The following is a 26,084-nucleotide window of genomic DNA, read 5'->3' on the forward strand; positions in this document are numbered from 1 at the left end:
GTCCTTAGTTGTGTTTGTGCTACATACAAATAACGCCACAGGAGTTTCGGGCCACCTTGCTATGACGACCCCACCCACTTTGAGGTGGTACGCTACTGTAATGGAAAACGACCCAAACCGAGTCGAGTCTAGTCGAGTCGAGTAGAGCTAAAACTGTGTACTGGAAAAGCGCCATTAGATCATTAGTGACTTTGGAACTGCAGCTACAATACGAAAATGTAAGCCAGCCTGCTCAGGTGGGGGAGGTGTGTATGAGAACAGCAGTGTCATCACACCTTATTCACATCTCTGTGAATCGTTTTTGGAGCGACGCCAATAATAATGATGAGGAGAGCTGGGGGGTGGAGAGGTCAGCAGCTATCAACTGCTCACAGTCAGCGTCAGAAATCAACACACATGCTCAAATACCCTTAAAATGCCACCACTTAGTTAAGCCTTTGATGAGGACTTGTTGAAATAAATGCAGGTGAGTAGTGATCTCATGCAGTGAACAGGCCTTATTTCTTTAACTCCACACTGCACATGCTGCCAGCCAGACTCCGGGCTGTAACCTCACAAACAAATGACCCCCCCTGAGGTTCAGGCAGTGCACTGAGCACACATTTTGGACGGCTGTGGCTTAGAAGTAGAGTGGGTCGTCCCTCAATCGGAAGGTTGGTGGTTCAATCCCAGCTATGAGTCAGTATGTTGAGGGCAAGACACTGAACCCCAACTTGAATGTGTGTGAAAGAACAGTCTCCTCCACCTTAGATTCCTCCTGAGTGAATGATGTGTGAATGACAATGTGATGTAAAAGCGCTTTGAGTAGTCAAAATGACTAGAAAGGAGATATACAAATACAGACCATTTACCATTTACTTTACTTCTTACATTTGGAAGGAGGAGAGTAGCAGTCAGTGGGATTCTGGTACCAGAGCTGTTGGAGGGGGGGGTCACTGCATCCCTGCATACCATGACACTGACCACACTAAGATGAGCGACGTCATGGTCTCTGTCAGCCTGCTTTATTTATGACAAGTCTTTATTGGTCAAGACTCATTGTGAGGGCAGAGTTGGACAACAACAAATAGACCCCAAAGATCACACACAATACTGGGTGGGGGGGACATCTAAATGCTATGGAAGGGAAGCAAAGAGCCGTCTGTAACGTCCTCAGAGTCCACGGGGTGGGTGACTCATCAGAGAGGCCCAGAGACCATTCAACATGACCAAACCAGCACACACACACACACACACACACACACACACACACACACACACACACACACACACACACACACACACACACACACACACACACACACACACACACACACACACAGCGTGCTGACATGAGAGAGGTGACACAGGCTGTGACAGTGGAAGAGCATCACTCCTCCTCGTAGCTATAACTGACTCTCCCCTGAGCGAGGCCGCTGACCTGCAGCCAGCCACAGAAGCTGCTCCAAGCTCCCAGCAGAGGACGGTGTGCAGGGGCTGTGCTCAACTGGGACTGTGCTAAGTAAGGGAGGTGTTACTTTACAACACGTGACTTCGGCTGGTTGTTTCTGCCTTTCTCAACCGACTAATGAAGTCGAAATACCTTCAGATGCACTTACTATTGTGACTGCAGTGACGAGGAGTTCACGGTCATGTCTCCCACTGTGGTGAATCAGCACTAACCCTGACAGACTGTATCAGCGTGCCTCAAATCCATTCTGTGATTACAATCGGCCTTGGGCTGACTTTACCTCCACAAACAGTCCGTCAGCAGATGGCTGAAACATCAGACGCAAAATGTGAGGGATGAAAGTGAGCAGCCTGGGAGTGCAAGGAAGCCAGGAGGAAGAGCGGGTGGGGAGAGGCCTGTGAAGCAGCTCTGTTTGGAACAGATAGGAGGGAAATGGGAGTGTGAGATTATGGATGGAGAGAGGCTGCAGAGGAATGAGGGAGATGAAGAGTGCAAGGAGCTGGAGGAGATGGTGGCAGGGAGCCAGCTGTGATCAAATCTCCCCAAAAACTTCAAAAGGAAATCAGTGGTGCACAAGAACTTCATTCTTCCTTCTTTTGTTGCATCAACTTAACATTTCATAGCTCAGTCCACCTACAGATGCCTCTAGAACAGCAGAGAAACAAGCAGGCGTTGGGCAGGAGGGCAAAAAAGAGAGGGAGGATGTAAAGACGGGACGGGTTTATCTCAGTCTATCAGGTCAACTCTTCCAGCTGATTAGTCACTTTTAATGAATTATTCAAGATTACAGTCACATGTCTGGCACACGATTAATATGGAGTCACCACCATTGCTGTACAGGAGCCAACAGAAGGTTTGGAGGGAAACTTGGATCAGCTCTGTAGACAATAACACAGAAAACAACTGAACCCATTCAGAAACTTAATGAACCATTCAAAATGTTCTGAAACCGACTCTGGCATCAAATCCAGTCTGGACACAGCCTGGGGAACAGTTCTCTGTGTCTGTGTGATCCAGGGGGAGAAGCCTTAGAGAGAACATCCAGCCCCACACCAGCGCAGAGACCGTTACTACATTCAAAGGTGGGTATGCTCCCTGCTGATGAAGTTATACTTCTCATTATGATGTCACAGCGACACATCTATTAATGTATCAGCAAACCACCACTCAGCTCTCTGAACCTCACTATGACTGAGGAGGCAACCGTACTCAGTCAGGATGTGTCTCTGAAATCAATGTACAGGACAAATGTGTTCTCGTGTAATTAGCCTCAGGCTGACCTCATTAGTAGCTCATTTGGAGGGGAAACCATAACAGGCTGCAGCCCAGACTCCTGAGTGAGCGAGCTGGTTCTCTCCGCAGGAACACCTCCTCCAGTGCAGCAGCTGGACAGATTAAACTGTCCCGGCCGGTGAACCTGCAGCGCCAGCGAGGCATGAAGCCCCCCAGCAGTTGTCAGGGCCGGTTACCACAACACTTCACAGCTCCATCACCCTGACCGTGCTGCTGCTTATCAGACGGGCCGAGATAAGCTGTCATCAGCAATACGTGTCACCTGACACAACGCAGGGAAACAAACGGAGCACCACTATATATACAGTGTCCTGGTCATGGGGGAGGAATGTTCCCCGGCCAGGTACGTCTGACCTCAGAAGTCACAGCGCTGCTCAGTATGCTGCAGATGGTGAGTTCAGAGGCTCTAGCTGCGCTGGTTTCTTCAGAATGTGCTGCTTTAGCTCCATCATGGCCCCAAGGTGGAGCTTTGGTCGAGTATTTACTCCAGGTGAAGTCCTAGGATAAATTGTGGATCAAACCTGCAGGCATAACACCTCCTCAACAACTTTGTAGAGAGACAGACACACCTGCAGCCTCCCAGATGGGGCATCCACCAGCAGACACAGGAGGACTTTGCTTTTGACAATTGTCTTGGAAGTTCAATGTTCACTACACAGTGACCCCAGATGAACTCATACTTTAATTTCGAATTTAATGTTTCACTTTTTAAATAAAACTCCAGACATATCCCATCCAGTGCCAGGGAAACCTGTAAAGATTCTTAATCCACACTTCAGACCAAAGGAACCAGCCCCCAGGAACCAGGCCGTAGGAACCAGCCCTTGTACCTCAGCCCAGAGGAACCAGGAACCAACACCCAGGAACCTCAGGCCCCAGGAACCAACCCCTAGGTACCTCAGCCCAGAGGAACCAGGAACAAACCCCCAGGAACCAGGAACCAACACCCAGGAACCTCAGGCCCCAGGAACCAGCCCCTAGGTACCTCAGCCCCCAGGAACCTCAGCCCCCAACAACCAGGCCCTAGGAACTAGCCCCCACACCTCAGGAACCAGGGCCCCCCAATACCAGCAGAGGAGTCAGGATTGGTTACTGGTGAGAATTCCTGCAACAAATTAGAGGGCAGGTGAATATAATTGGGTCTAGAAGCAGAAAGTCTCCACCAGACTGCTGGGTTCACTAATGGGGCTTTTCCACTAGCACCTACTTGGCTCTACTCGACTCAATTCGACTTTTAGGGTTCTCCACTAGGTGATAGTACCGGGTACCGGGTACTTTTTTAGTACCTACTCAGCTGGAATTCCAAGAGAGCTGAGTCGGGCCGAAAATGCTACGTCAACAGACTGCAGGCCACTGACTGGCCAGGGAGTGACGTCACTGGATGAGTCATGAGAGCGACTTGTTCACAAGAATCAGACCCACCATTTTTAAAACCCTGGAAACAGCGAAGTTAGTACCTAGTTAGTACCTAGTTGGTACGTAGTACCTTGAGTCTGACAAAAAGCCACAGACCGAGCAGCAGGTATACCATCGCCTCCATGTCCGTAGTTGTGTTCGTGTCGCATACAAATGACGTCACTAAAGTTTCGAGCCGCCTTGCTACGACAACCCCACCCACGTTGAGGTGGTACTCAATTGTGATGGAAAACGACCAAAACCGAGTCGAGTAGAGGCGAGTGGAGGCAAGTACAGCTAAAACTGTGTAATGGAAAAGCGCCATTAGTGTATAACAGACCACTGGTTGCTGTTTGGATCAGTGGCCAGTCTTCCTCCTGCTGCCCCTGGGGCAGGGCAGCAGTTATCTGTGTTGCCCCCACGGCTACAGCTGGCCTGTCTCTCTCTCTCTCTCTCTCTCTCTCTCTCTGTTTAGACCTGTAGTCTAGGTTAGGGCTGGCGCTGTGGCTGCGACCTGCACCACAGCACATGGACACAAGTGTCCCACATGAGTCAGCTCTGAGCAGCCTGGGCCCCCATTCACACACACACACACTGATATCCCTCTGCCTGTGAGTGAGGGTAGGTGAGATTGACTGGCCTGGCCAACTACCAGTCAGCTCGTCTCTGTCCCTGTTCAGTTCGGCTTCCTCACTGCTCCAGTGTGAGGACAGACGTCCTCTCAAACACGATACACAACAACCAATGAGAAAGTAGTTCCCAAGCACGAAGACGAGGGGGAAGAGATGAGAGAGATGAGAGAGATGAGACGTTTGAGGCTTCAGCTCAGAAACAAGCTATTGTTATCCACAGTCCCACAGCTGGATCCAATTAGGGGCTTTCTCAGAGGGGGCAGGCCGCGTCCACACTGCATGTCTCACTTCTGAACACTCAAAGATGGAGGAGGAAAACCAGAGTGAAGGTCACCCTCTTCCATAAAGTTGCTCCGACGTCTGACGTGTGTGTGTGTGTGTGTGTGTGTGTGTGTGTGTGTGTGTGTGTGTGTGTGTGTGCAGCAGGTCGTCAGCCACAGCTCAGGGCAGCAGGAAGGATCTGACAGAAACTGCTGCGCTGTTTTGGACGTGTCCGACAGAACGAGGGGAGACCCGGGAGCTCTGCCTCATCAGCACCCCGGGATGCTTCACTGACCCTGTCCTGGGGGTGGGCAGCTCTACACACACTGACACACAGCTGAGAGCCAGCTTTCCACCAGCCTCACACATGCTGTCCTGGACAGACAAGGTCACCCCCAGACAGGGTGGGGTGCTGCAACAACGGAGGTCAGGGTGGTGCCCCCCTCTACAGGGCAGGGTGTGTTTCAGACACACCTGAGCTGTCTCTGACCAATTGGAGGCCTCTCCTCTGCACGGGCTGCTGTCACTCACTGAGGGGGCTGCCCTCCTTCCCCAGGTGACAGGAGTGCGCGAGCTGAGTAACAATCACAATGTGGCATCAGATGAACGCCCCCCCCCCCCAGTGATAATCTATGTTCTGCAGTGTGGGAGTAGCAGCAGCGGGGGTCAGCGTCTTTCCAAACAAATGCACGTCCACACATGCAGCACGAGCCTGCCGGGGGCGGACACCGCTGCTCCGGTACACCCGGTGGTGTTCTCCGGGCTCTCTGTAGTTTCATCGTTACTGACCACAGATTGGGGGGGGGCTCCCTTACCTCATGTCCTCGGTGCTATCGGTACCGGTAACGGTCTCACGCTCCTCGGTCCCGGTGGTTCTCCCAGAGTGCACCGCTCGGCTTTCGGCTCCAGGCGTCCAGATGAGCGGGGTTCCGACGGCGTGCCGAACCTCACGGCGGTCCGGGGAAAAGTAGAAAAAGGAGCAGAAAAAGAAAGCGTGGGTCTGAGGAGGGGCCTGGTGGATCCTACATGATCCAGAGGGTGGGGGCCCGCTGGTGTCGGTCGGTCGGTGGGGCAGGCTGGGTAGGGACCGGGCGGACGGTCGTCTCCGGGCTGTGCAGACGCTCTCAGGTCGGGAGAAGCGGCGCTGTGCCGCTCCGCTGCCTCTGGTCCGCCTGCAACACGTGCTGCGTTCACGGCCGCACTGGACGCCCCCGCTTTGACTCCCCCAGTGGCCAAAACCATGATGTGCCAGTGCCAAGCCTGCCAGTAAAGGGGGCACACTGGAGAGAGGAACACATACACATATTATCCGGGGGGGGGCAGCAAATGTCAGTGAGTCCTGGGAACATGAACTCTCATGACAGAGGTAGGGACAAAGTGAGGGGACAGCCTGGTGAGGGCACTCTCCTCAGGGGGTGTCAGCACACTGGCCAGGTCATTTATGGGCCACAGGCAGCAGTAAACTCATGCTGTCACCTAACAGGCACATCTAAATGTTTCCTCATAGAGGAAACTCTCCTGTTGTGTCTTACATGTGCGCTGTATTTATCATTCTGTGATTTCCCACGGCACCTGAAGGCAGCAATTGACGCAACTTGTGAGACGTAGCACGTACAGGTTGCCCCTGACAACCGAGCTGGCTCCTCACTGTGTGTGTGTGTGTGTGTGTGTGTGTGTGTGTGTGTGTGTGTCTAATGGTTCCTCCGTGGAGAGATCCACAGTGATGCGTTCACATGCTACACAGACACAGCAGCACACATGCTGATCCTGATGCTACAGTCTGGACTAAAGTTTGACCCCTGCTGGTGGAGCTTACACCTGACAATAGGACCAGGAGCTTTCAGGAGGAAAAACACTGAACTCAGCCGAGCCGTCCCAGATCAAACCACCTCATCACACTGCGGCCACGGCAACACCATCGCCAGGGCACGAGGTCGCGAGGTCACCACCACCAGCGCACTGGACACACAACACCGAACCTCTGGAGGCAAAGATGGGCTTAGTCCAGCAACAGACACAGGACATGTGACGTCAGACACACAGAGGGCCAGAGAGGGGCCTACAGAGGGGCCATAGAAGAGCCTACAGAGGGCCTGCGGAAGGGCCATGGAGGGGCCAGAGAGAGGCCTACGAAGGGGCCTACAAAGGGGCCAGAGAGGAGCCACAGAGGGGCCTACGGAGGGGCCGCGGAGGGCCTACAGAGGAGCCACGGAGGTCAAGCAGTGTGTTTCCAGGCCAGATGAAGAGCAGCTGCCCTTCATTCAGCTCAGGGCCACTGTGGTGGAGCTGTGAACACACTGACTGTGTCTACAGCTGCTTCAGGTGGCACCATGTTGTCATGGAGACCAGGTGTGGTCTGTACATGTGAAGTCATGTATGATGGCTGTGGCATGTCACTGAATGTGTCTATGTGCCACAACAGTGACTCCTTTAGCTCCATGAGTGTTAATTGATGCACTGGGTGACTGATCACATCTGACTCAGCGGATGATGAACACCACCCACCCTACACACGCCCTGTCAGGGTGACGTCCACACGCTGGGCCACTAAATGTCATCGGATGGGAGGGGAACGAGGCTACGCTCACCCTAACGAGCTCAGAGAGCTCCAGCCACATGAGGGGTCCTCTGAGTTCATCCTAATCGTCCAGAACAATACCTGAGCTCTGTCCGCCACCTAGTGGACAACACATGGAACAGCAGCACCACCACCACAGCCTCCATCCCGAAGCACCACTCACACCCTACAGACAGGGAGAGCCACCAGGGGGGGGTCTTTACCACAGCACCTCCATCTAATTACACCTCACACTGCACAACATGTCAGTAATATGTCAGAGACACAGAGAACATGTCAGAGACACAGAACATGTCAGTAACACAGAGAACATGTCAGTAACATGTCAAAGACACAGAGAACATGTCAGTAACACAGAGAACATGTCAGAGAAACAGAACATGTCAGTAACACAGAGAACATGTCAGTAACACAGAGAACATGTCAGAGAAACAGAACATGTCAGTAACACAGAGAACATGTCAGAGAAACAGAACATGTCAGTAACACAGAGAACATGTCAGTAACATGTCAGAGACACAGAGAACATGTCAGTAACGTGTCAAAGACACAGAGAACATGTCAGTAACACAGAGAACATGTCAGTAACGTGTCAGAGACACAGAGAACATGTCAGTAACACAGAGAACATGTCAGAGAAACAGAACATGTCAGTAACACAGAGAACATGTCAGAGAAACAGAACATGTCAGTAACACAGAGAACATGTCAGTAACATGTCAGAGACACAGAGAACATGTCAGTAACGTGTCAAAGACACAGAGAACATGTCAGTAACACAGAGAACATGTCAGTAACGTGTCAGAGACACAGAGAACATGTCAGTAACACAGAGAACATGTCAGAGAAACAGAACATGTCAGTAACACAGAGAACATGTCAGTAACGTGTCAGAGACACAGAGAACATGTCAGTAACGTGTCAGAGACACAGAGAACATGTCAGTAACACAGGATCAGGTGATCAGGAGATCATCTCAGCTTCAACATTCAACAGTCACACATCTACTCGTTCTGACGAGAGGAGATTGTTTCACTGGTGTGCTGAGACCAGTGCTGGACTGGTGTGACAGACAGAACTGGTAACTGGACTTTATTTATAACCAGAGAGTAATCCACTGTATATATATATATATATATATACACACACACACACACACACACACACACACACACACACACACACACACATATATACACACTCACATATACATATATATATACACACATATACATATACATATATATACATACATATATGTGTGTGTGTGTGTGTGTGTGTGTGTGTGTGTGTGTGTGTGTGTGTGTGTGTGTGTGTATATATATATATAGTCTATTGGTGGAACCACTCTAAGCTAACCGACAGTAGTTACTATGCATCATTTAGCATGGTGATTAAGTCAGCTCAAAGCATAGAACCATGATTGACAGGCAGCATCACTTTGTGCGTTTTTATTGAAAACCTTGATGTTCAATGAGCCTATCTATCAACCTGAACGCTGGGTGGTATTAATGAGTTATTCAGTACAATCAAATTCCTTATCACACATGAGATCACAGCACAGACACCACCGTTTATCTCTTGTGCTGCGACGGTGCTTTTGTTTTGAAGCGGTGACCCGGAAGTGTTTTGGGCGCTATGTTCTGTGGGTTGTGACACGGAAGTGTTTCGGTGCGTGGGCTGTGATTGGCTGTGCTCCCACTGCTGCTGATGTGGTGTTCTGAAGTTAGCAGGTCCGGCCCGCCGACACAGACAGGCTGCTGGCTCAGATAGAGGCTGTGTGTGCTGAAACGATGCCTTACTATCAGACCTGGGAGGAGTTCTCCCGAGCAGCGGAGAAACTCTACCTGACTGATCCCATGAAGGTGAACACGCTCTCCGTTAGACAGCACTTAGCATGCTAGCTGGTAGCTCGTTAGGGACGCTAATGTGCTGCGTGGTGTTTTCCCTTTAAACGGTCTGATTCAGTAACGAGGCTGTTGTCCTGTGTGCAGGTCAGAGTGGTCCTGAAGTACAGACACTGCGACGGAAACCTCTGCATTAAAGTGACCGACAATGCCGTGGTAAGTGACAGGAGGAGGCCCGGCCTGGGTCGATGTGAGCGGGTCAGACGGTGGCTGATGACTGAAGAGGACCGAGTCACTCTAAAACCGTCTGTGCTTGGTCAACTTAAACAGTTTCACCTCTGTTCCTGATGTCAGTCTGTTGCTGTGAGTTTCAGTAACAGCTGTGACACCTTGAAGACCATTAATCACCTGTAGTCAGTGATCGATCAATCAGCTGATCGCTCGGCACGCTGCAGTCACGTGTCTCAGCAGACACCACAGGCTGGAGGCTGACTGCTCCCTGCACAGGAAACCAGTCTGACTAGCAGATGACAGGTTTGGCCTGGTGGTGGCGCTACATGTGAGGAGCAGAGACACTACGGTTCATCCTCACAGGGACTTTAGTTTGGTGTCCAGCGTCCCTAAGGCGTAGAGAGGCCTCTACCCAGCTCACAGCTGTGTGTGTGCCGGACAGATCCAACCCTCCCAGCGCCGGGATAATCAGCAGACATGGTGATGGGGCAGGCCACACATGGGCCAGCACAGTCCAGGTCCTGATGATCACACACTCACCAGTGTTTGGCACGTCCAAATCACTAGCTGTAATGAAAGCTGAAAACGTGAAGGTCTTTACTTTCCAAAATGGCAGTTGAAACTTGGCAAGGGAGCAGGTGAAGAAAAACAAAATGGCACTTTTCTAAAACTGTGTTTGTGGTCTGAGTCTACTGTGTCATCCCAGTCAGTCACTTGAAGGTAATGTCTTCTGTCTGTCCCCACAGTGTCTACAGTACAAGACGGACCAGGCCCAGGATGTGAAGAAGATCGAGAAGCTCCACGGAAAACTGATGAGGCTCATGGTGTCCAAGGAGACTCACAGTGGTGCCATGGAGACGGACTAAATGCTCCAGAAGCGCCTGGACTGAGCGGGGAGGAGGCGGTGGTCTCAGAGCGCAGCCCCCCTGGAGGGAGGGAGAGCGGGAGAGAGAGAGATAGAGAGATGTGGCTGCCTACACTGATTCAATACTGTTAGAGATGTGATGTTTGTGTTCTGTATATATTTTATTCTCTCAGGATTTAGTTTTTTATGATTCTTTAGTAGTCGTTCAAAGTCCCATTGTCCTGCTCCTTTTTGTCAGGCATTGTGATCACATCCCTGACGGTGTTCACATGAAGTACAGTCAGTGTAGGCTGCTGGGAAACTTGGGAAATGTGGAGAAAGAAAATGAGAGGGGTTTGAGGAATATCGGGGGGAGGGAAAAGTACAATGCTGTGGGAGCAGCTTTGGCACCTTGGTTTCCTTAGAGGAGCTCACATTTATTTTAGTTTGGGGGGGGGGGGGGGGGGCTGCATGTCTCTGCTCTTCACGGCTGTGTAACGAGGCTGGAGTCGCTCTCAGACTTGTTTCTTTCTGTCTGTCCTCATGGACTCGTGAATGAAGCGGGACCTTCTGGTTTCCAGCGGCGGTGTGGAGACACCCAGCTGCCTCCAAATGTCATGTCATCATGTGAGAAGGATTACGTTACATGTTGAATAAAAGTTTATTGACCCAGTACGTCCAGAATCCGTCCTGCTTTTTCCGAGTGACGGCGGTGTGTGCAGCATGGTCAGAGCCGCCGTGTCAGCGTGCAGAAGCTGCTCAGATTTAACATGACAAAGCCGAGTGTACGAGGAGAGGCTGATCACAGGAAGCTCAGGTGTTTCCACTGCCAGGTCCTTTTACAGTCAGAGAAAATGTGGGCTGGTGGTGTTTTGACGTCTGACGTTTTTCCTGTGGTTCCAAATGTAGCTCTGATGCAGTCTGAAGAGACGACCTTTATTCAGAAACATCACTAGCCTTTATATTGGGTGAACATTAATTAGAAGGGAACTGGTGGTGTTAATAATTCACCCTGTACGGGTCCTATTTTCACTAACATACATGAGCTGCTCTCCAAAGTTTACCAGCTATAACAAAAACACAAAGACTCCATGTGTGCAGTCAGGGTCACATTAGTGAATGACGTTAATGCTTTCCACTGCTCTGATATATGACAAGAAGATGGTGTAAGTGTTGCTTTGAAACCAGACAGGTGTGTAAAAAGCGGTGGTGCTTCAAAGGCACGAAGCCAAGATGGCTGCTCATAAATCAGAATGTCCTGTAGACAACAGACAACATCCTACATGCAGCTACTGTTCAGTGTTACGGGGGAGAAAACATGCTGCTTCATATCTGATGAGGTCTTGCTCTCTCTTTCAGATGATATGTTTGCTGGTAGAGATAACAGGATTGTTTTTCATTTCCAAACCAGTACATCATGCTGTAAGAGATGCTTAATGGGCAGAAGCTGTAAAATCACAATTTGACCTAAGGATGGAAAAGAGACGCTTGGAGACCATTTTAGTAGAAATGACTGGGACAGTCGACCACAGCTGCATTAGCACACATGGCTGGTCACGGGCCAACATTCAGTATGTGGATGGCAGGAAGCTGGTGGGGGGGTTGCTCCTGGGTTAGCTGGGTTAACTTTCCTCTCTGGCAGGACTCAGGAGCATTTTCACTGGGAGTTTCTCTGACAATAAAAATATCTGGTGTTCCACAGGGGAGTTGCTTGGGTCCACTTTTATCTTCCATTGTTCTGGATAATTTACCAGGTGTTTTGAAAAAGGCAGCTGTGAGTGCTGATGACTCTGCTTTGTTCTGTGTGTCACCACCAGTCTTCATGCTGATCATTGGAGGGCACACAGTAGCACTGACCATCACCAAAGTGACTGTTTGGTGGGATGTTGACATTAACACCTCTGCTTGCTCTCAGCGTGTCTACACGCCATCAGGTGAGCAGGTGCTGACACCAAACCACTGGGTGTCAATGAAACCATGGACGGTTGAGGTGTGGACACCCTGTGGGGAAGGCAGTCAGATGTGCTGCTGACTGATGCTGAGGCTGCAGAACACACAAGCTCCTGGTTGTGTCCTGATTCCTGGTGTCACACTGATGCTGTAGTGGACTGTGGTCTCTGTAGTTCCATGTAAAGTGTGTATTCAGCTGGTTTTCCTGCCACAGGGTCAAAGGTTGTTTCAGTATGGGCCCAGAGAGGCGGAGAACACTCCTAAAGGACAGGGGGGGCACAGAGCAGCCCACATTGTGGAGGCGGTCCTCCACACGTCCCATCATGCTCTCCGGCTGTTTGCACACGCGCTCAGCTCAGCTCCCAGCACTGATTCTCCCCCCATGGCCCCCACGGTTTGCCCTCACACCCGGACTTTTAGCAGCAGCAGCGGGGCTGTGTGACCGTCTGACGCCCATGTAAAGCGGACTGGGGCCCGAACAGTGTGTAGGACCCGGAACTAGGCCAGGACCCGAGCGGGACGAGCCTGTCCCGGACCGCCAGAGCTCCAGGAGACACAGGTGGGTCCGGGGGGGGCAGAGGATACACGGGCAGGTCCTGGGGGGCAGAGGAGACACAGGTGGGTCCGGGGGGGCAGAGGATGCACAGGTGGGTCTACATGTTTTTTTCGTCGCGACGTACCGGATCCTGATGGAGTCGTGGCGTCAAGGGACTAAAGTACAGGTTAAAGTTGACTCAGTGGCGGGCGGGGGGGGGGGGGGGGGCAGTGAGCAGATTATTTATCATCTGACGGACCACAGATCTGTTCCTGTCACTGCTGACTGTGTGTGTGTGTGTGTGTGTGTGTGTGTGTGTGTGTGTGTGTGTGTGTGTGTGTGTGTGTGTGTGTGTGTTGGGGGAGTGAGTGTACCGGGCCTGTCAGCCCTCTGTACTGTGATCACGTGGGTCCTGGCGGGTCCTGGTGGGTCCTTGTGAGTCCTGGCGGGTGCTGGAGGGTCCTGGTGGGTCCTTGTGAGTCCTGGCGGGTCCTGGCACTGAGCAGTGAGGAAAATCTTTGTCATGCAGGTCTCAGCAGGACTCAGTGACCGGGGGTGTGGGTGGGGGGTGGTTAAAGCTCAGCTCAGTGTGAGAAGGTTCATGTTGACGGGGCCGTGCCCCACATGCTCTGCCTGTGCTGGGGGGTCTCACTCCTATTATCCCTGTGCCCTCACAGACGCTGGGCGCCATGTTCACCGAGGTGCTGGTCGCTCTGCTGATCGGAGGACTGATCTTCCTCCTGGTTCAGAGGAGCAGGAACCAGGTTCTGAAGACGGAGGATGGCTGGTGGGGGGCTGGAGCACCCTCTGTTGGTGGGGAGGACATCTCCATTAACCCCTTTAAAGTCACCACCAGTGATGAAGAGCTGGAGGTTAGCTTCCCTCCTCGTCTTCATCTTGTTTAAACTCAGGACGATGTGTGCACGATGAGGCCACTCCGGCTGGTCACAGCAGCATAACTTCACTGGTTATTAAACCTCCAGACAGGGTCAGTCAGGATCTACTCATGTTGTGTGTTACACATCCAACAGGCCACACACACACACACACACACACACACACACACACACAGAGCAGTGGCCTGACATCAAAGTGGGTGTCATCAACTGTGTCACTGTCCATGAGTGAGTGAATGAATGGGGGGGGCAAGAGGAAAGAGTGGCAGCAATCAGGGCGGCTGATCTGAGACCCAATTCAATTCAATTCAATTTATTTTGTATAGCCCAATATCACAACAGAGTTGTCTCACAGTGCTTTACAAAGTTCACTGAAATAAACAAGAAGTGTAACCCAGAGAGAACAGGGGATATTCTGGGGGGGGTGGGGGGGCTTCCACACAGCCTGCATGGCACTGCTCATGGATGCTTGGGGGATGCCCCACCAGTCCCGTTACAGTGACCCTGAGAGTGGTGAGGAGTAATGGGGCTTGTTTCCAAGCAGCCCCCCCTTTCAAAGCCGGACTCAGTTCAGCATCAGAAGCATAACTGATATTTTCCTCATTAAACAATGTATTATTTCACCCATTCACTATTAATGACGATGTTTATTTCTGTGGTCCAACCTGCTTGATACGTGGGTAGAAACGCACTGCAGCGTGATGGATAAGTCGGTATGTTCCTCCACCATCTTCTCTGTGCTCTGAACTAAACTCACAGTACTTTTACTGTATGTTTTGCATCCTGCACGCTCTACCCAGGCGCCGCCCCTCAACTGAAGCAAATGGAGTGTTTCCAGTTGGTGAGAACACATTGTGTGTGAAGGGAAACTCCAGACAATGTCCAGACCTGATAGTTTCAAATGTGAATGTGTGAAATGGACGTTAGTTTGTCTCTACATAGTCACTCCAGAGCACTGGCCCAGGAAATAGTTCACTGTTAAGCAGGCTGAAATATTGGGAGAGCTCCCACGTATCTTCTGTCCTCTTCTGTCAGGACCTGTACAGGAGGATAGACCAGACCCGCCCTATTGCTTCACTGGAGGACAGCCAGTTCCATTATGGCTTCAACTCCCACTGCCTACAGAAGGTGGTCTCCTACTGGAGACGTGACTTCGACTGGAGGAAACAAGTTGACAAACTCAACCAGTTCCCCAACTTCAAAACCAACATCGAAGGTGAGGCTGACTGCTGACACATGCATCAAGTACGTACTGTCCTTCCTCTGACCTGTTCTGACTCGGTGAACTTCCACTCAGGACTTGATGTCCATTTTGTGCACGTGAAGCCCAAGAAGGTGCCCGAGGGAACCAGTGCCGTTCCCCTCTTGATGGTTCACGGCTGGCCTGGCTCCTTCTATGAGTTCTACGGGCTGATCCCTCTGCTGACGGAGCCAGCAGACCCAGGGGACCTTGTGTTTGAGGTGGTGTGTCCCTCCATACCAGGGTACGGGTTTTCAGAAGCACCACACAAGAAGGGTGAGTCTGGAAAGGCTTTCCTTCCATTGAATCAATACCAGAAATAACAACACAGCCTCTCCTCCTGCACTGGCCTCGTTAATACCATTAACAAAGTTAACAAAGGTTCCATTTAAGAAAAAGTAACACTGTACACAATGTACAAAACAGAGTAAAATGCTAAAGTTTTTTTGGCTGGTGTTCTGTGTGTGCTACAGTGGAAAAGCCACTCATATTGTTTTGTAACAGGTTTTGATTCGGTTTGTGCGGCACGCATCTTCCACAAGCTGATGAGGCGCCTGGGCTTCCAGCAGTTCTACGCTCATGGGGGAGACTGGGGCTGGCTGGTCACCACCAACATGGCTCAGCTGGAGCCCAAGTAAGACGCACAAGAACTTCCTCAGCACCTGCTCATGTCCCACGTCACTCACTCAGTCAATCTTTATTTATATAGCGCCAATTCACAACAGCGTTATCTCCAGACTCTTTCCATAAAGAGCAGGTCCAGACCAAACTCTTTAATTAGAGAGAGACCAACGATTCAGGAATTCAACATTAAGGATTCAAGAATCCCCACATGAGCAGCATCAGATATTATATTAGGAAACAGTGGAGGAAGAACTCCCCTTTAACAGGAAGAAACCTGGAACAGACCCAGGCTCGGGGGGGGGCTTTTTGTCAGGGTCTGTGTTGGGTGGAGGTTGGAGAGAGAGAGACGGAGAGAGAGAGAGAGAGAGAGAGAGAGAGAACACAAACAGCAACCAACATACTAACAGTGACTATAGCACTAACAATAGGAGTGTGACTAAAAGATTAGCAGTATGATATTATTGAAAAACATGACGAGTGGCCGACGATCTGCAGCAGTGATTCATGAAGCAGAGAACCACATCAGCAGGACCAGGATCCACAGGAACCTGAGAGATGAGAAAGCACAGAAAGGCTCCGGGGAAGATACCAAGTTAGTAACAGACATTAAAGAGACATGAAGCAGAAGGATGGAGAGGAAGAGGAGGAGAGAGAATAGAGAGGAGCCCAGTGCATCATGGGAGTCCCCCGGCAGTCTGAGCCTATAACAGCATAACTAGGGGCTATATGCCTTGTCAAAAAGGAAAGTTTTTAGTCTCTTAAATGTAGAGAGGGTGTTTGCCCCCCGAACCCAAACTGGAAGGAGGTTCCACAGGAGAGGAGCCTGATAGCTGAAGGCTCTGCCTCCTGCACTACTTTTGGAGACTTTTGGAACCATCAGTAGGCCTGCAGTCTGACTTTTACTCCACATATGCTGTACCAGCCCAATGCTCACCAGTGAACAAGTCCACACAGACCACACTCCATACCTTTGATGACATGTCCATGTTTATGTGCCCCTCTGTAGTCCAACGGTCTGGATGGTTCCTGTGTTTTTCTTCATTCTCTAGGACAGTCCAAGGCCTGCATGTGAACTTTGCCCCACCCTCCAAGCCGGGGCTGTCCATGGCTTTATCCATCATGCTCGGGCCTAGCCTCCCTAAGCTGTTTGGCTTCACTGACCTGGACATCCAGCGCCTCTACCCCTGCATGGAGAAACTGGTGGTGGAGTCCATCAAAGAGTCTGGCTACATGCACATCCAGGCCACCAAGCCAGACACCGCAGGTGAGGACCTGTGACCGATTACCTCCACACGCCAACAGAATACTAACAGCCCAGCCTCTACAGCAGGCTGCCAGCTCCACTGCCAAAGGCCATTAGAAAAGAGATCAGCTTAGAGGCACGACTCCACAGCACCTGGCCTCGACGGACGGACTGACAGACATGCCCCTCTGTCTGCTGTCTGTGACCCAACAGCCCCCGGAAGCACATCTGTCATCGTAACAACAGGTTTTCTGAGTTTCAGCAGTAAAACCAAAGAAAGCATCCGTGGTGTGGCCCCCTGATGGCAGCAGCTCTAACCTGTTATTTTATCATCTTTATTGCTGAAACACGTTACTTGTGTCAAAAACACACTCAGGCTCTGGAAAATGAAGCGTGGGATACTTATTAGTTCTACATTTCTGACTCTGAGGTCGAGGGCTGAATGATTCTCCAGTGGGTCTGGCTGCCTACATCCTGGAGAAGTTCTCCACATGGACCAGCCGTGACTTTAGGGACCTGGAGGACGGAGGACTCACCAGGTAAACATGACGGGGCAGGTACAGAATAAACAGAGGGCAGCAAAGTTAGGAGACCTGAATCCAAACGACAGCAGGGGTCAGAGCCAGGCAGTCAGACAGGAAGACAGAGTGAACCAGGACAGGGCAGGGCTGGGATCAAAGACAACCAGGTAATCAGGAAACGACGGCTAGGGCCAGGGTGAATACTGCTGAGGTCATCAGAGGGAACAGGGCAGGGGGAAAGTGAAGGGACGAGAAGGGTGAGGCCTGGTCTGCTACAACACCAGCATCAGTAACGGGGAGGGAGGGAGGCAGGGAGGCTCTCGGTCGGTGCTGATATCTGCTGTCAGTGAAGGGCTGATCAATGAAGGGCTCCTACTACCTCACTGTGTGTGTGTGCCTTGCAGGAAGTTCTCTCTGGATGATCTGCTAACTAATGTGATGATCTACTGGACGTCCGGCTGCATCGTGTCCTCCATGAGGTTCTACAAGGAAAACTTTGGCAAAGGCCTCAACCAGCCTCACTCAAAGTGAGTGTGATGTGAGCAGTGGTGACAATGACAGACACAGGAGAGGAAAACAGCTGATGACTCACCGATGTGTTGAAATCACAGCCTTTAAATGCTCTAAACCATCACACGTGCTCTTTGCTTGTGTCCACAAGTGGTCGTTCTCTTGTTTGTGTGAGACTGTGAGCTGACCCTAACCCTGTATGCCTCTGAAGCACAATGTCCACATGTTTTCACCAAGTCTTCAGGGCTCTAGGTGAATATCCAGCAGTGGATGAAACCGATTCAGACCCTGAACTGGAAACTGAGTACTGAAAATCTTTAGTTTTCCCAGAGCCGAGGCCCTTTGGCATTGTGAGGTGTTATGCTGTCAGTCTGTCCCATTACCTTTAGGGAATCTGTTCGAAGTTGACACAAACATCCACGTGGACTTAAAGGTGAGCTGAGTAGATTTTGGTGGTCAAAGATCACTGTGACCTCCCAAAACATGTTGTTGGGCGTAAGTCAAGAAGTCAGACGCTAATTATGACAACATTGTCACTCTCTAAGATGAATTGATGACGTTTTACATCCAAAGGGTCGAAGGTTGACTTCACGGTGACGTCATGGTGGGAGGGAGACTGTGACAATATGCCACTTTTGGTCAGATATTTAGTTGGTGACACTGATCTGGGGTCTGGACAGACATGGATGCAAACTGACACCTGGCAGAGACGTAGAGCCGCCGGGCGGTGATTCTAGTTGTAATGTGAGAAAGTTGGTGGAGCAGTGAGGAGCCCCGGCCTCACGCAGTAGCAGCACTTGAATATCACTGTTAGTTAAATGTAATGCTGACACATCGTGGTCTCTTCACAGGATACCGGTGTACGTCCCCACTGGGTTCGCCTGCTTCCCCAACGAGCTGTTCCACACTCCCAAACTATGGGTCAAACAGAAATACCGTAAACTCATCACCTTCACACCCATGGCCCGTGGCGGCCATTTTGCTGCCATGGAGGAGCCACAGCTGATGGCAGAGGACATCCAGAACTTCACCAAGACAGTGGAGAAGAGGACGAAGAAGGAATAGTAGGGCTAGACTGATGAATGATAAACTGTTGATTAACTGAAAGTACAGTATGAAAACACAGATCAGCAGGTGGACCACAGTGCTGAGCTGTACGTAGACACACTCACACTGTGAGTATAGACAGTGTAGGCAGAAATCCTTTAATATAGTTTAGCTCTGTCAGTCAAATTCCTAATCGCACGTCTTGTTGATGGAGCCGATCTTATACAGGGTCTGAAAGGTGAACAGTCAAAGAAGCAAAAGGTGAATGAATGAGGTCAGCTCTACACAGCCCTGTTAATGCCAGGTTTTTGTGATGTAAAAAAATGAGACCAAGATAAATCATTTCAGAACTTTTTCCACCTTTAATGTGAAAACCCCTTAAAAAGTAATACTTTGTTGAAGCACCTTCTGATTTTATTCCAGCACTCAGTCTTTTTGGGTAGGAGTCTATCAGCATGGCACATCTTGACATCTTGACTTGGCAATATTTGCCCACTCTTGCAAACGCTCCAAATCTGTCAGATTGTGAGGGCATCTCCTGTGCTCAGCCCTCTTCAGATCACCCCACAGATTTTCTGGCTGGGCCAGTCCAAAACGTTAATCTTCTTCTGGTGAAGCCGTTCTTTTGTTGATTTGGATGTATGCTTTGGTTCCTCTTCATCGTCCAGTCCAGTTCTTGGTAATGTCACTGTTGCACCATATTTTCTCCACTTGATGACGACTGTCTTCACTGTGTTCCATGGTATATCTAATGCCTTGGAAAGTCTTTTGTACCCTTCTCCTGACTGCTAACAGTGAGATCCCTCTGATACTTTGGAAGCTCTCCGCGGACCGTGGCTTTTGCTGTAAGATGCGACTAAGAAAATGTGAGAAAAAGCTACTAGAAGAGCTGAACTGTGTTTGGGGTTATTCAGAGGCACTTTAAATGATGGCAGGTCTGTACTGACTCCTATTAACATGATTCTGAACACAGCCACATCCCCAGTTATAAGAGGGTGTGCACACTTATGCAACCACATTATTTTGTGGACTTCCCCCCCTAAAAGATTTCAGTTTGTTGTTCAGTTGAGCTGTACAGGTTATAGGTCACAATAAAGGTGGAAAAAGTTCTGACATGATTTATCACAAAAACCTGGCATTTTAACAGGGGTGTGTAGAGTTTATATCCACTGTAGCTGTTCAGTAACCACAAAAGATAGTTTCTGTGAAAAACCTTTTTGACTGCTGTGGGCTTGGTGATCAGCCACTTCATGGCCCCATGTGGCACTTTAGGAGGGAAAAGTCAGGAACCATGGACCAGACAGGCCTGCAGAAATCAGCATCTGCTGTTCTTCATGGAGTGTCGCCCTCCTGGGGTTGAACAGTTTACTAGGCAGCTGCAGAAAGGAGGTCAGGGGGCCTCACTGTTATTGTGTTGACGGCTGGACACATTTCCAGGTATTCCTCTGACTAATAACACAAAGCCTCTTTACTTCAGGGTGGCATTAGCGGTATTAAGGGTTGGGTCACACAGTTCAGTTCTGCTGTAAAGTTTGGGGGTGTTAAAAAGTCTACCCCTAACTGTGGACACTAGTGAGCAGGTGCAGTTAAGAGGTTAAACCTTTGCATTAGGTTTTATTCGGCCATCTTTCACCTTTCAGCCTGATGTTGGAGTTCTGATGTCATTACAGAGCTCCAGTCCTGATCACTGCTCATCACACTGATCTTAAACACAATGAATGGAATCTCTAATGCTGCTTGTTTCTCTGAAGATGATTTACTGAAATAATGAAATGTATTTGGTTTTGTGTGGAAGTGTGAAAAGATGTTTTCACAGTAAGCTGGGATGTTTTGTCAACTTCTGAAAGACTGTTTTATTTCCCAATAAAATGTCCTGATCTGGTGTTTCCCTTTTTAAAGAGGGTCATTTAAAACTGCAAAGTGTGCTCCAACACAGCGACATGTTGTATCTCAGACTGTGTCACCTGTTGGCCTGCGTACACACACAGCTGCACTGCACATCTCAGGTGTTGTGTTTGTGCTCCACTCACAGTTACACGCTCACGCTCACATCCTGGAGCTCAATCTATAAAGGACAGCAGCCCTGCTCCACTAGCTTCACCTTCTTTGCATGTCTAGTGTGTGGGATACCACCCTGGACTTCTTGGCATGCCAGTGGTGTTCTGTGTTCAGATGTGCAGCACATTAGTGGGTCAGAGGCTGGGCCTCCTGACAGCACATGTGAATCACATTCTTTGTTTTCCTTCACTCTGTCATAATGAGCTTGTTCAGATGCCGGGATGCTCTGAATCTTTCCAAAATCAAACCAAAATGCTCCCCTGCCTCTCTCGGGTAATGTTCAATGTCGCACTGCCCCAAGCTTCCCATCCCACTTGTTAGCAGAGCTTTGAGTTTCCCAAGCCTCCCAGTGCCCTGGCTAAGGACACCCTCCCAGTACTGCACTCCCCCAGGCCTGACTGCCTGCCGGCCTGCTCTTCTTGGCAGCTAAACAGCCAGGGGAGGATCAGGACGACCGGGCGGCTGAGATAAGGACCACATGAAGTTCCCCACATTACCTCACCAGATAAGGAAACAAGCAGAGAGAGACGAGAGGGAGAGAGGGGGTCAGACTGGGAGGAATTCTCTGGATGCACGGGGATGAGCAGAGAGCTGATTGGATTGTGGGGTTTTCACCAGTTGTTTAGGGGTGTTGGTGAAAGTCGGGGTCCCACAGTGTGGACATGGTCCTCAGCGGCTACAGAACAGGTTGGTTCTAGTTAGTGAGTGATTTCAGCTGCTCATCTCCATTAGACTTTAGATGCTTTCAGAGTAGATGAGCGATGACCTCAAACTGGGCGCTCTGTGGTGTATTTACAGACGCGCCTCCATCCAGCCAATGCAAATAGGCTGAATGCAACTGAACTCACTTCTCAAGTCTTCAGAAGAGTCTGTGACAGCACTTGGGCATCATCCATGGCGGTGAATCCTCTGGAAGGTCTCATGTCGGTAGCAGTGAACCACCAGCTGGTGTCCAGCTCCACCACGGAGCTGCAGAGGCAGCAGCTGTGTGCAGCTGGCAGCCCGACATCCCTGCACGGAAACAGACAGAGTCCACGCAGCAGCCGCCGGCCCAGGAAGTGGGTGAGTCACAACTGGTGATCCACTTTTCCCAGCTGAAACTCGTGCAGCCATCAATTACTGTGAGTAGTGAGGGATGATGCTCAGCCTTCATCACAACCTGAACACACATGCACTCGCACAGAAAATCCTTCAAATTAGTTCTGTTTTAAATCTATCTGTCTCGCATGTATCCTGTAAATACCTGGTAATCAGACAAGGCCAGGCTGCCTGCCACCGAGCTCTGAATGTGATGTGGAAAGTTGAATATGAGTGAGCCAAGAAGAGCTGAATCTCACGTTTTCATGAAGGATCTGATGGAAACATGACACTCAGATAACCTGTGCATGATGCTATTCTGGTACATTTCACACATTTAGACACAGTGCTGGTGAATGCTGACTGGGTTCAGGTGCACTCCTATCTATTAATAACCCTGGACCAAAGAGCCACCGTCACTTTGTTCTCACAATGTTCTCTCTTCAATGTCACTCATAAATCATTCCGAGCACTAACCCATCTGATGAAGACGCTCATTGTTGATATAATTTTGATATAAGTTTCTCTTAGCACCTTTAAAGCTTTGTTACAAGTCCGGTACATGACCACTTCTGTCTCAAGGGCACAACACCGTCAGATTAAATGAAAACCAATGAAAGAGGGCTGAATCAGTGACCTGGGATGCTAAGTATTAAAATACTGAATTCACACTGCACCTCTGTCAGTCTCCAGACTCAAAGTATAGTCACACTGCAAGGAACTGTTCAAAACGGGTTTCTCTGTTTTCTAACTTCCACATTTGGACAAAACCGACCAGGTCTGTTGAACTGGCTCTAAATGTGTCCTCTGCTACAGGTGTCTGTGTGTGGGTCCAGGTCAAACCCTGGTCCTGGTTGTGGGTCTGCGGTCCAGTCCAGGACACTGAGGAGTCAGCACTCCCCAGAGAACGCAGCACGAGAGAGGAGCCGCGTACGCAACCTGCGACAGGCCTTCCACAGCCTGCAGGTACGGCACACCTCCAGGGAGCGTTCACTCCCAGGGAGTCCAACACAGTCCACACCCAACACAAGCTGCCGCTCTGTGGCCTCCTCTACCTGCTCCTCACTGTGCAACAGTCATCCTTTCATTGATTAATTCATTAAGTTAGTTATTAGTTGGAGGACAAGGGTGACAAGTGATCAACAGCAACACCTATTTTCACTCACCACTAGACAAATTCAGACCCCTAAACTGACAAGTGACAGTCATTCTGTGCCTCTCCTGAAATGACGCTTGACCAGTAATGTTAATAATCAGGTTCTTCATACATCTCACACACCCTGTGTGTTTATGGTGTTCATGACAGTGAAAACTCTGTATGCCACCCTGCCACCTGCATGCTGCTCACTGTCCTTACAAACTTCTTTGAACATGAATGACTGCAGTTGTGTGTAGAGAGCTGACTACCCCCCCCCCCCTCCAATCTGTCCTCAGGCTGCTCTGCCCTCAGTCCCACCAGACACCAAGCTGTCCAAGCTGGATGTCCTGGTTCTGGCTACTAACTACATAGCTTACCTGACAGAGACCCTGGACCAGGGGGGGGCCCTGAGTGAGCACATCGTGTCCCCCAGGCCGGGGGGATACCTGCATCCTGTTAAGGTAAGGACAGGAATGATGATGGACTGGATTCATATGCAGGACATGGCAGACAGGTGATGGTCATCATCCTGTCAGACACTCTGCGGTCCCACTAGAAACACTGCATCAGCACTGTCAGTCACACACCAAGTGTGTGTAACCATGGCAACAAACAACCGGACACCCGTCTGTCCGGCAGCACAAACACACAGACAGCAGAGGAGGAACACAGTGTCTGTCTGATGATGTAATGTCATGACAAGACCACGGAAAAAGACAGCTAGTCACCTCATTACAAGACAACCAAACCAGCAGTATGACCCTCAGATAACTAGATAATCTAAGTTAGTAAGAAGAACGTTAAACCAGCAGTATGACCTTTAATGTTAGATATCTGCTTAGCTCTTCTTGCTAACTGTGCGTGGATGAGGAGGTAATAAACCCACAAACATGTCTGTGGTAAAGCCTCAGTGAGTTCGGGGCTGCTGGTTAGTGACCTGTGGTGTTAGTGGATGGATGTGTTTCTAATGTTGGCTCATGTCAACACAGTGTCACTGGTTGATACTGATGAACAGGTTGAGCAGCGTTCCTCCCACCTCTGGTCGTGGTGTCACTGTTATCACTGGGGGGGGACAGTGATGATGTGACCCCATGGACAGTGTTATCAGGCTGTCAGCACATTCTAGCACCTTCTGACCATCGTCAGCCACAGCAGTCCTCAGTGACATCCAACACCCTGACAGTCGGAGGACACCGGGACCGTGGTGTCAGTCAGAGGGCCCATGTGGTCCACTGACGATGGGTCTGATGGGATGTTTGAGCCTCGATCCTCTAAACGGCTTTGGATGCAGTAAAGGTCAGAGCTGCTTACCACCGAATAAAGAGAGTATAAAACTAGTAGCTCTCCAACAATGACCAAAAGCAGCTGATCAATAAACCCGACAACAGACCAGGTCACAGGCCACACGTGTGTTGGCTCTAGTTGGGGTCTGATTTTCTCTCAACAGAAACATCAACAACTCTTGTGTTTTGGCTCTCAGTCGTCACAAGTTGAATTAATTCACTCACTTTTTTTTTTCCAAAGACGTATCTAATAAGCTGTCACGACACTGCACTTCCGCCACTGTTGTACATAGGTTGATTCTTATTTCTTTATATTTTTTCTGTCTTCTTTCTTTGCTTTATTTTTCATTTATATATTTATATATTTGTTATGGTGAGAGAGAAACGGTATTTCGATGAATCCAAAACCCAAAGTGCTGCATTTGTGCTGTGCTGAGGGAGGAGGCAGCAACCCCCACTGGCCACAGTAACACTGATCATGGTGATGATGGTCTTGGAGCTAACCCAGTGTGCTGTCTGTCTGTGTGTCTCCCCAGAAGTGGCCCATGCGTTCTCTTCTCTACTGTGGCAGCGTGGGAGAGCTGCTGTCAGGAGTCCCAGCCAATCAGATGGCTCCACCTGGACGGGACGCGACACACACACTGACCCCCACCTTCGAGGCAGGCTCGGAGTGACAGCAGGACACGGGACAGACCTGCCACCCTGTCTCTTATCCCTGGGGGGGAACTGGCCGTGTAGCTACAGCAGAGGACGTGTCAAAGCAGAGGGAATGAGACTGATGTGGGACGGTGGTCAGCGATGGACGGAGCAAATCATTAGTTACACTGACACCAAAGTTAAACGGGCCACACACAAACTAAACCCACCGTGACAGGAGGGCAAACATGGCGGACGTAGAATACACACACACACACACACACCCTGGCTCATCTGATAATGAAGGACACGCTTAAATGAATGTCCAGCTATGAGGACAGTGGGAATTTTTGGCTCTGGTTGATGGAACATTCTGGAAATCAATTCAAGTCATTTTATTTCATTAATTCAGCCAAAACTGATTAACCAGGAAACTTTTTTTGTTTTGCTTTTTTTTGCCTGTGGCTAGCTGTGTGTATATCTGTAAAAGCCTCACACACACACACACACACACACAGACGTACAGGGACAGACACACATCTACACACATTAACACACGTAAACACACAGCTCAGACAGGTATCAGCTGATGCTTGTTGAATCGTTACCTGAGCGTTAGACGACCAGTTGTCAGGACTCTTGATTTAAACACGTTCACTTTGATTTTTCAGACGTTACTTCTTTCACTGCAGTGCTCTTCACAAAAAACAAGAATCTCTGTGACGCTTTGTGAAGTCTTTTTATTTAGATGTTTGTGGTATCACATGAAGTGTGTGTGTGTGTGTGTGTGTGTGT

The 26,084-nt window shown here is 49.9% G+C and overlaps 4 protein-coding genes across 4 annotated transcripts in view; 3 read left to right on the forward strand and 1 right to left on the reverse strand.

The window, feature by feature from the left end:
* enah (ENAH actin regulator) overlaps positions 1-6,144 on the reverse strand; it is a 97,157-nt gene extending 91,013 nt beyond the window's left edge. Inside the window, exon 1 of the mRNA XM_070849152.1 lies at positions 5,847-6,144. Coding sequence (XP_070705253.1) covers positions 5,847-5,851 — 5 coding nt within the window. The 5' untranslated portion in view covers positions 5,852-6,144. The remainder of the gene's footprint in view (positions 1-5,846) is intronic.
* Positions 6,145-9,278: 3,134 nt separating this feature from the next.
* On the forward strand, positions 9,279-11,206 carry srp9 (signal recognition particle 9). Its single transcript, XM_070849433.1, has 3 exons — positions 9,279-9,474; positions 9,604-9,672; positions 10,434-11,206. Exons 1-3 carry the CDS (start codon positions 9,403-9,405, stop codon positions 10,551-10,553), a joined length of 261 nt encoding a protein of 86 aa, XP_070705534.1. The 5' UTR covers positions 9,279-9,402; the 3' UTR covers positions 10,554-11,206.
* A 1,704-nt stretch (positions 11,207-12,910) lies between these two features.
* On the forward strand, positions 12,911-20,995 carry ephx1 (epoxide hydrolase 1, microsomal (xenobiotic)). Its single transcript, XM_070849127.1, has 9 exons — positions 12,911-13,040; positions 13,694-13,888; positions 14,948-15,128; positions 15,210-15,428; positions 15,657-15,786; positions 16,826-17,040; positions 17,450-17,558; positions 17,945-18,067; positions 18,902-20,995. The coding sequence occupies exons 2-9, from the start codon at positions 13,706-13,708 to the stop codon at positions 19,113-19,115; spliced, it is 1,374 nt and encodes a 457-aa protein (XP_070705228.1). The 5' UTR covers positions 12,911-13,040; positions 13,694-13,705; the 3' UTR covers positions 19,116-20,995.
* A 1,054-nt stretch (positions 20,996-22,049) lies between these two features.
* On the forward strand, positions 22,050-25,327 carry LOC139218354 (transcription factor 24-like). The gene is made up of 4 exons (XM_070849914.1): positions 22,050-22,217; positions 23,049-23,198; positions 23,667-23,831; positions 25,190-25,327. The coding sequence occupies exons 1-4, from the start codon at positions 22,050-22,052 to the stop codon at positions 25,325-25,327; spliced, it is 621 nt and encodes a 206-aa protein (XP_070706015.1).
* The last annotated feature ends 757 nt before the right edge of the window (positions 25,328-26,084 follow it).

Source organism: Pempheris klunzingeri, chromosome 18 (assembly GCF_042242105.1).
Source record: "Pempheris klunzingeri isolate RE-2024b chromosome 18, fPemKlu1.hap1, whole genome shotgun sequence".
NCBI lineage: Eukaryota > Metazoa > Chordata > Actinopteri > Acropomatiformes > Pempheridae > Pempheris > Pempheris klunzingeri.

What these genes read in the sequence shown, in the direction of transcription:
- srp9 (XM_070849433.1), top strand. Translation starts at nt 9,403, where the DNA reads ATGCCTTACTATCAGACCTGGGAGGAGTTCTCCCGAGCAGCGGAGAAA. An exon ending in ACCTGACTGATCCCATGAAG is followed by an intron (nt 9,475 to 9,603) that starts GTGAACACGCTC and finishes TCCTGTGTGCAG; the next exon opens with GTCAGAGTGGTCCTGAAGTA. An exon ending in AAGTGACCGACAATGCCGTG is followed by an intron (nt 9,673 to 10,433) that starts GTAAGTGACAGG and finishes CTGTCCCCACAG; the next exon opens with TGTCTACAGTACAAGACGGA.
- ephx1 (XM_070849127.1), top strand. Translation starts at nt 13,706, where the DNA reads ATGTTCACCGAGGTGCTGGTCGCTCTGCTGATCGGAGGACTGATCTTC. An exon ending in AGAAGCACCACACAAGAAGG is followed by an intron (nt 15,429 to 15,656) that starts GTGAGTCTGGAA and finishes GTTTTGTAACAG; the next exon opens with GTTTTGATTCGGTTTGTGCG. An exon ending in CACCAAGCCAGACACCGCAG is followed by an intron (nt 17,041 to 17,449) that starts GTGAGGACCTGT and finishes TCTGACTCTGAG; the next exon opens with GTCGAGGGCTGAATGATTCT.
- LOC139218354 (XM_070849914.1), top strand. Translation starts at nt 22,050, where the DNA reads ATGGCGGTGAATCCTCTGGAAGGTCTCATGTCGGTAGCAGTGAACCAC. An exon ending in AGGCCTTCCACAGCCTGCAG is followed by an intron (nt 23,199 to 23,666) that starts GTACGGCACACC and finishes ATCTGTCCTCAG; the next exon opens with GCTGCTCTGCCCTCAGTCCC. An exon ending in GATACCTGCATCCTGTTAAG is followed by an intron (nt 23,832 to 25,189) that starts GTAAGGACAGGA and finishes GTGTCTCCCCAG; the next exon opens with AAGTGGCCCATGCGTTCTCT.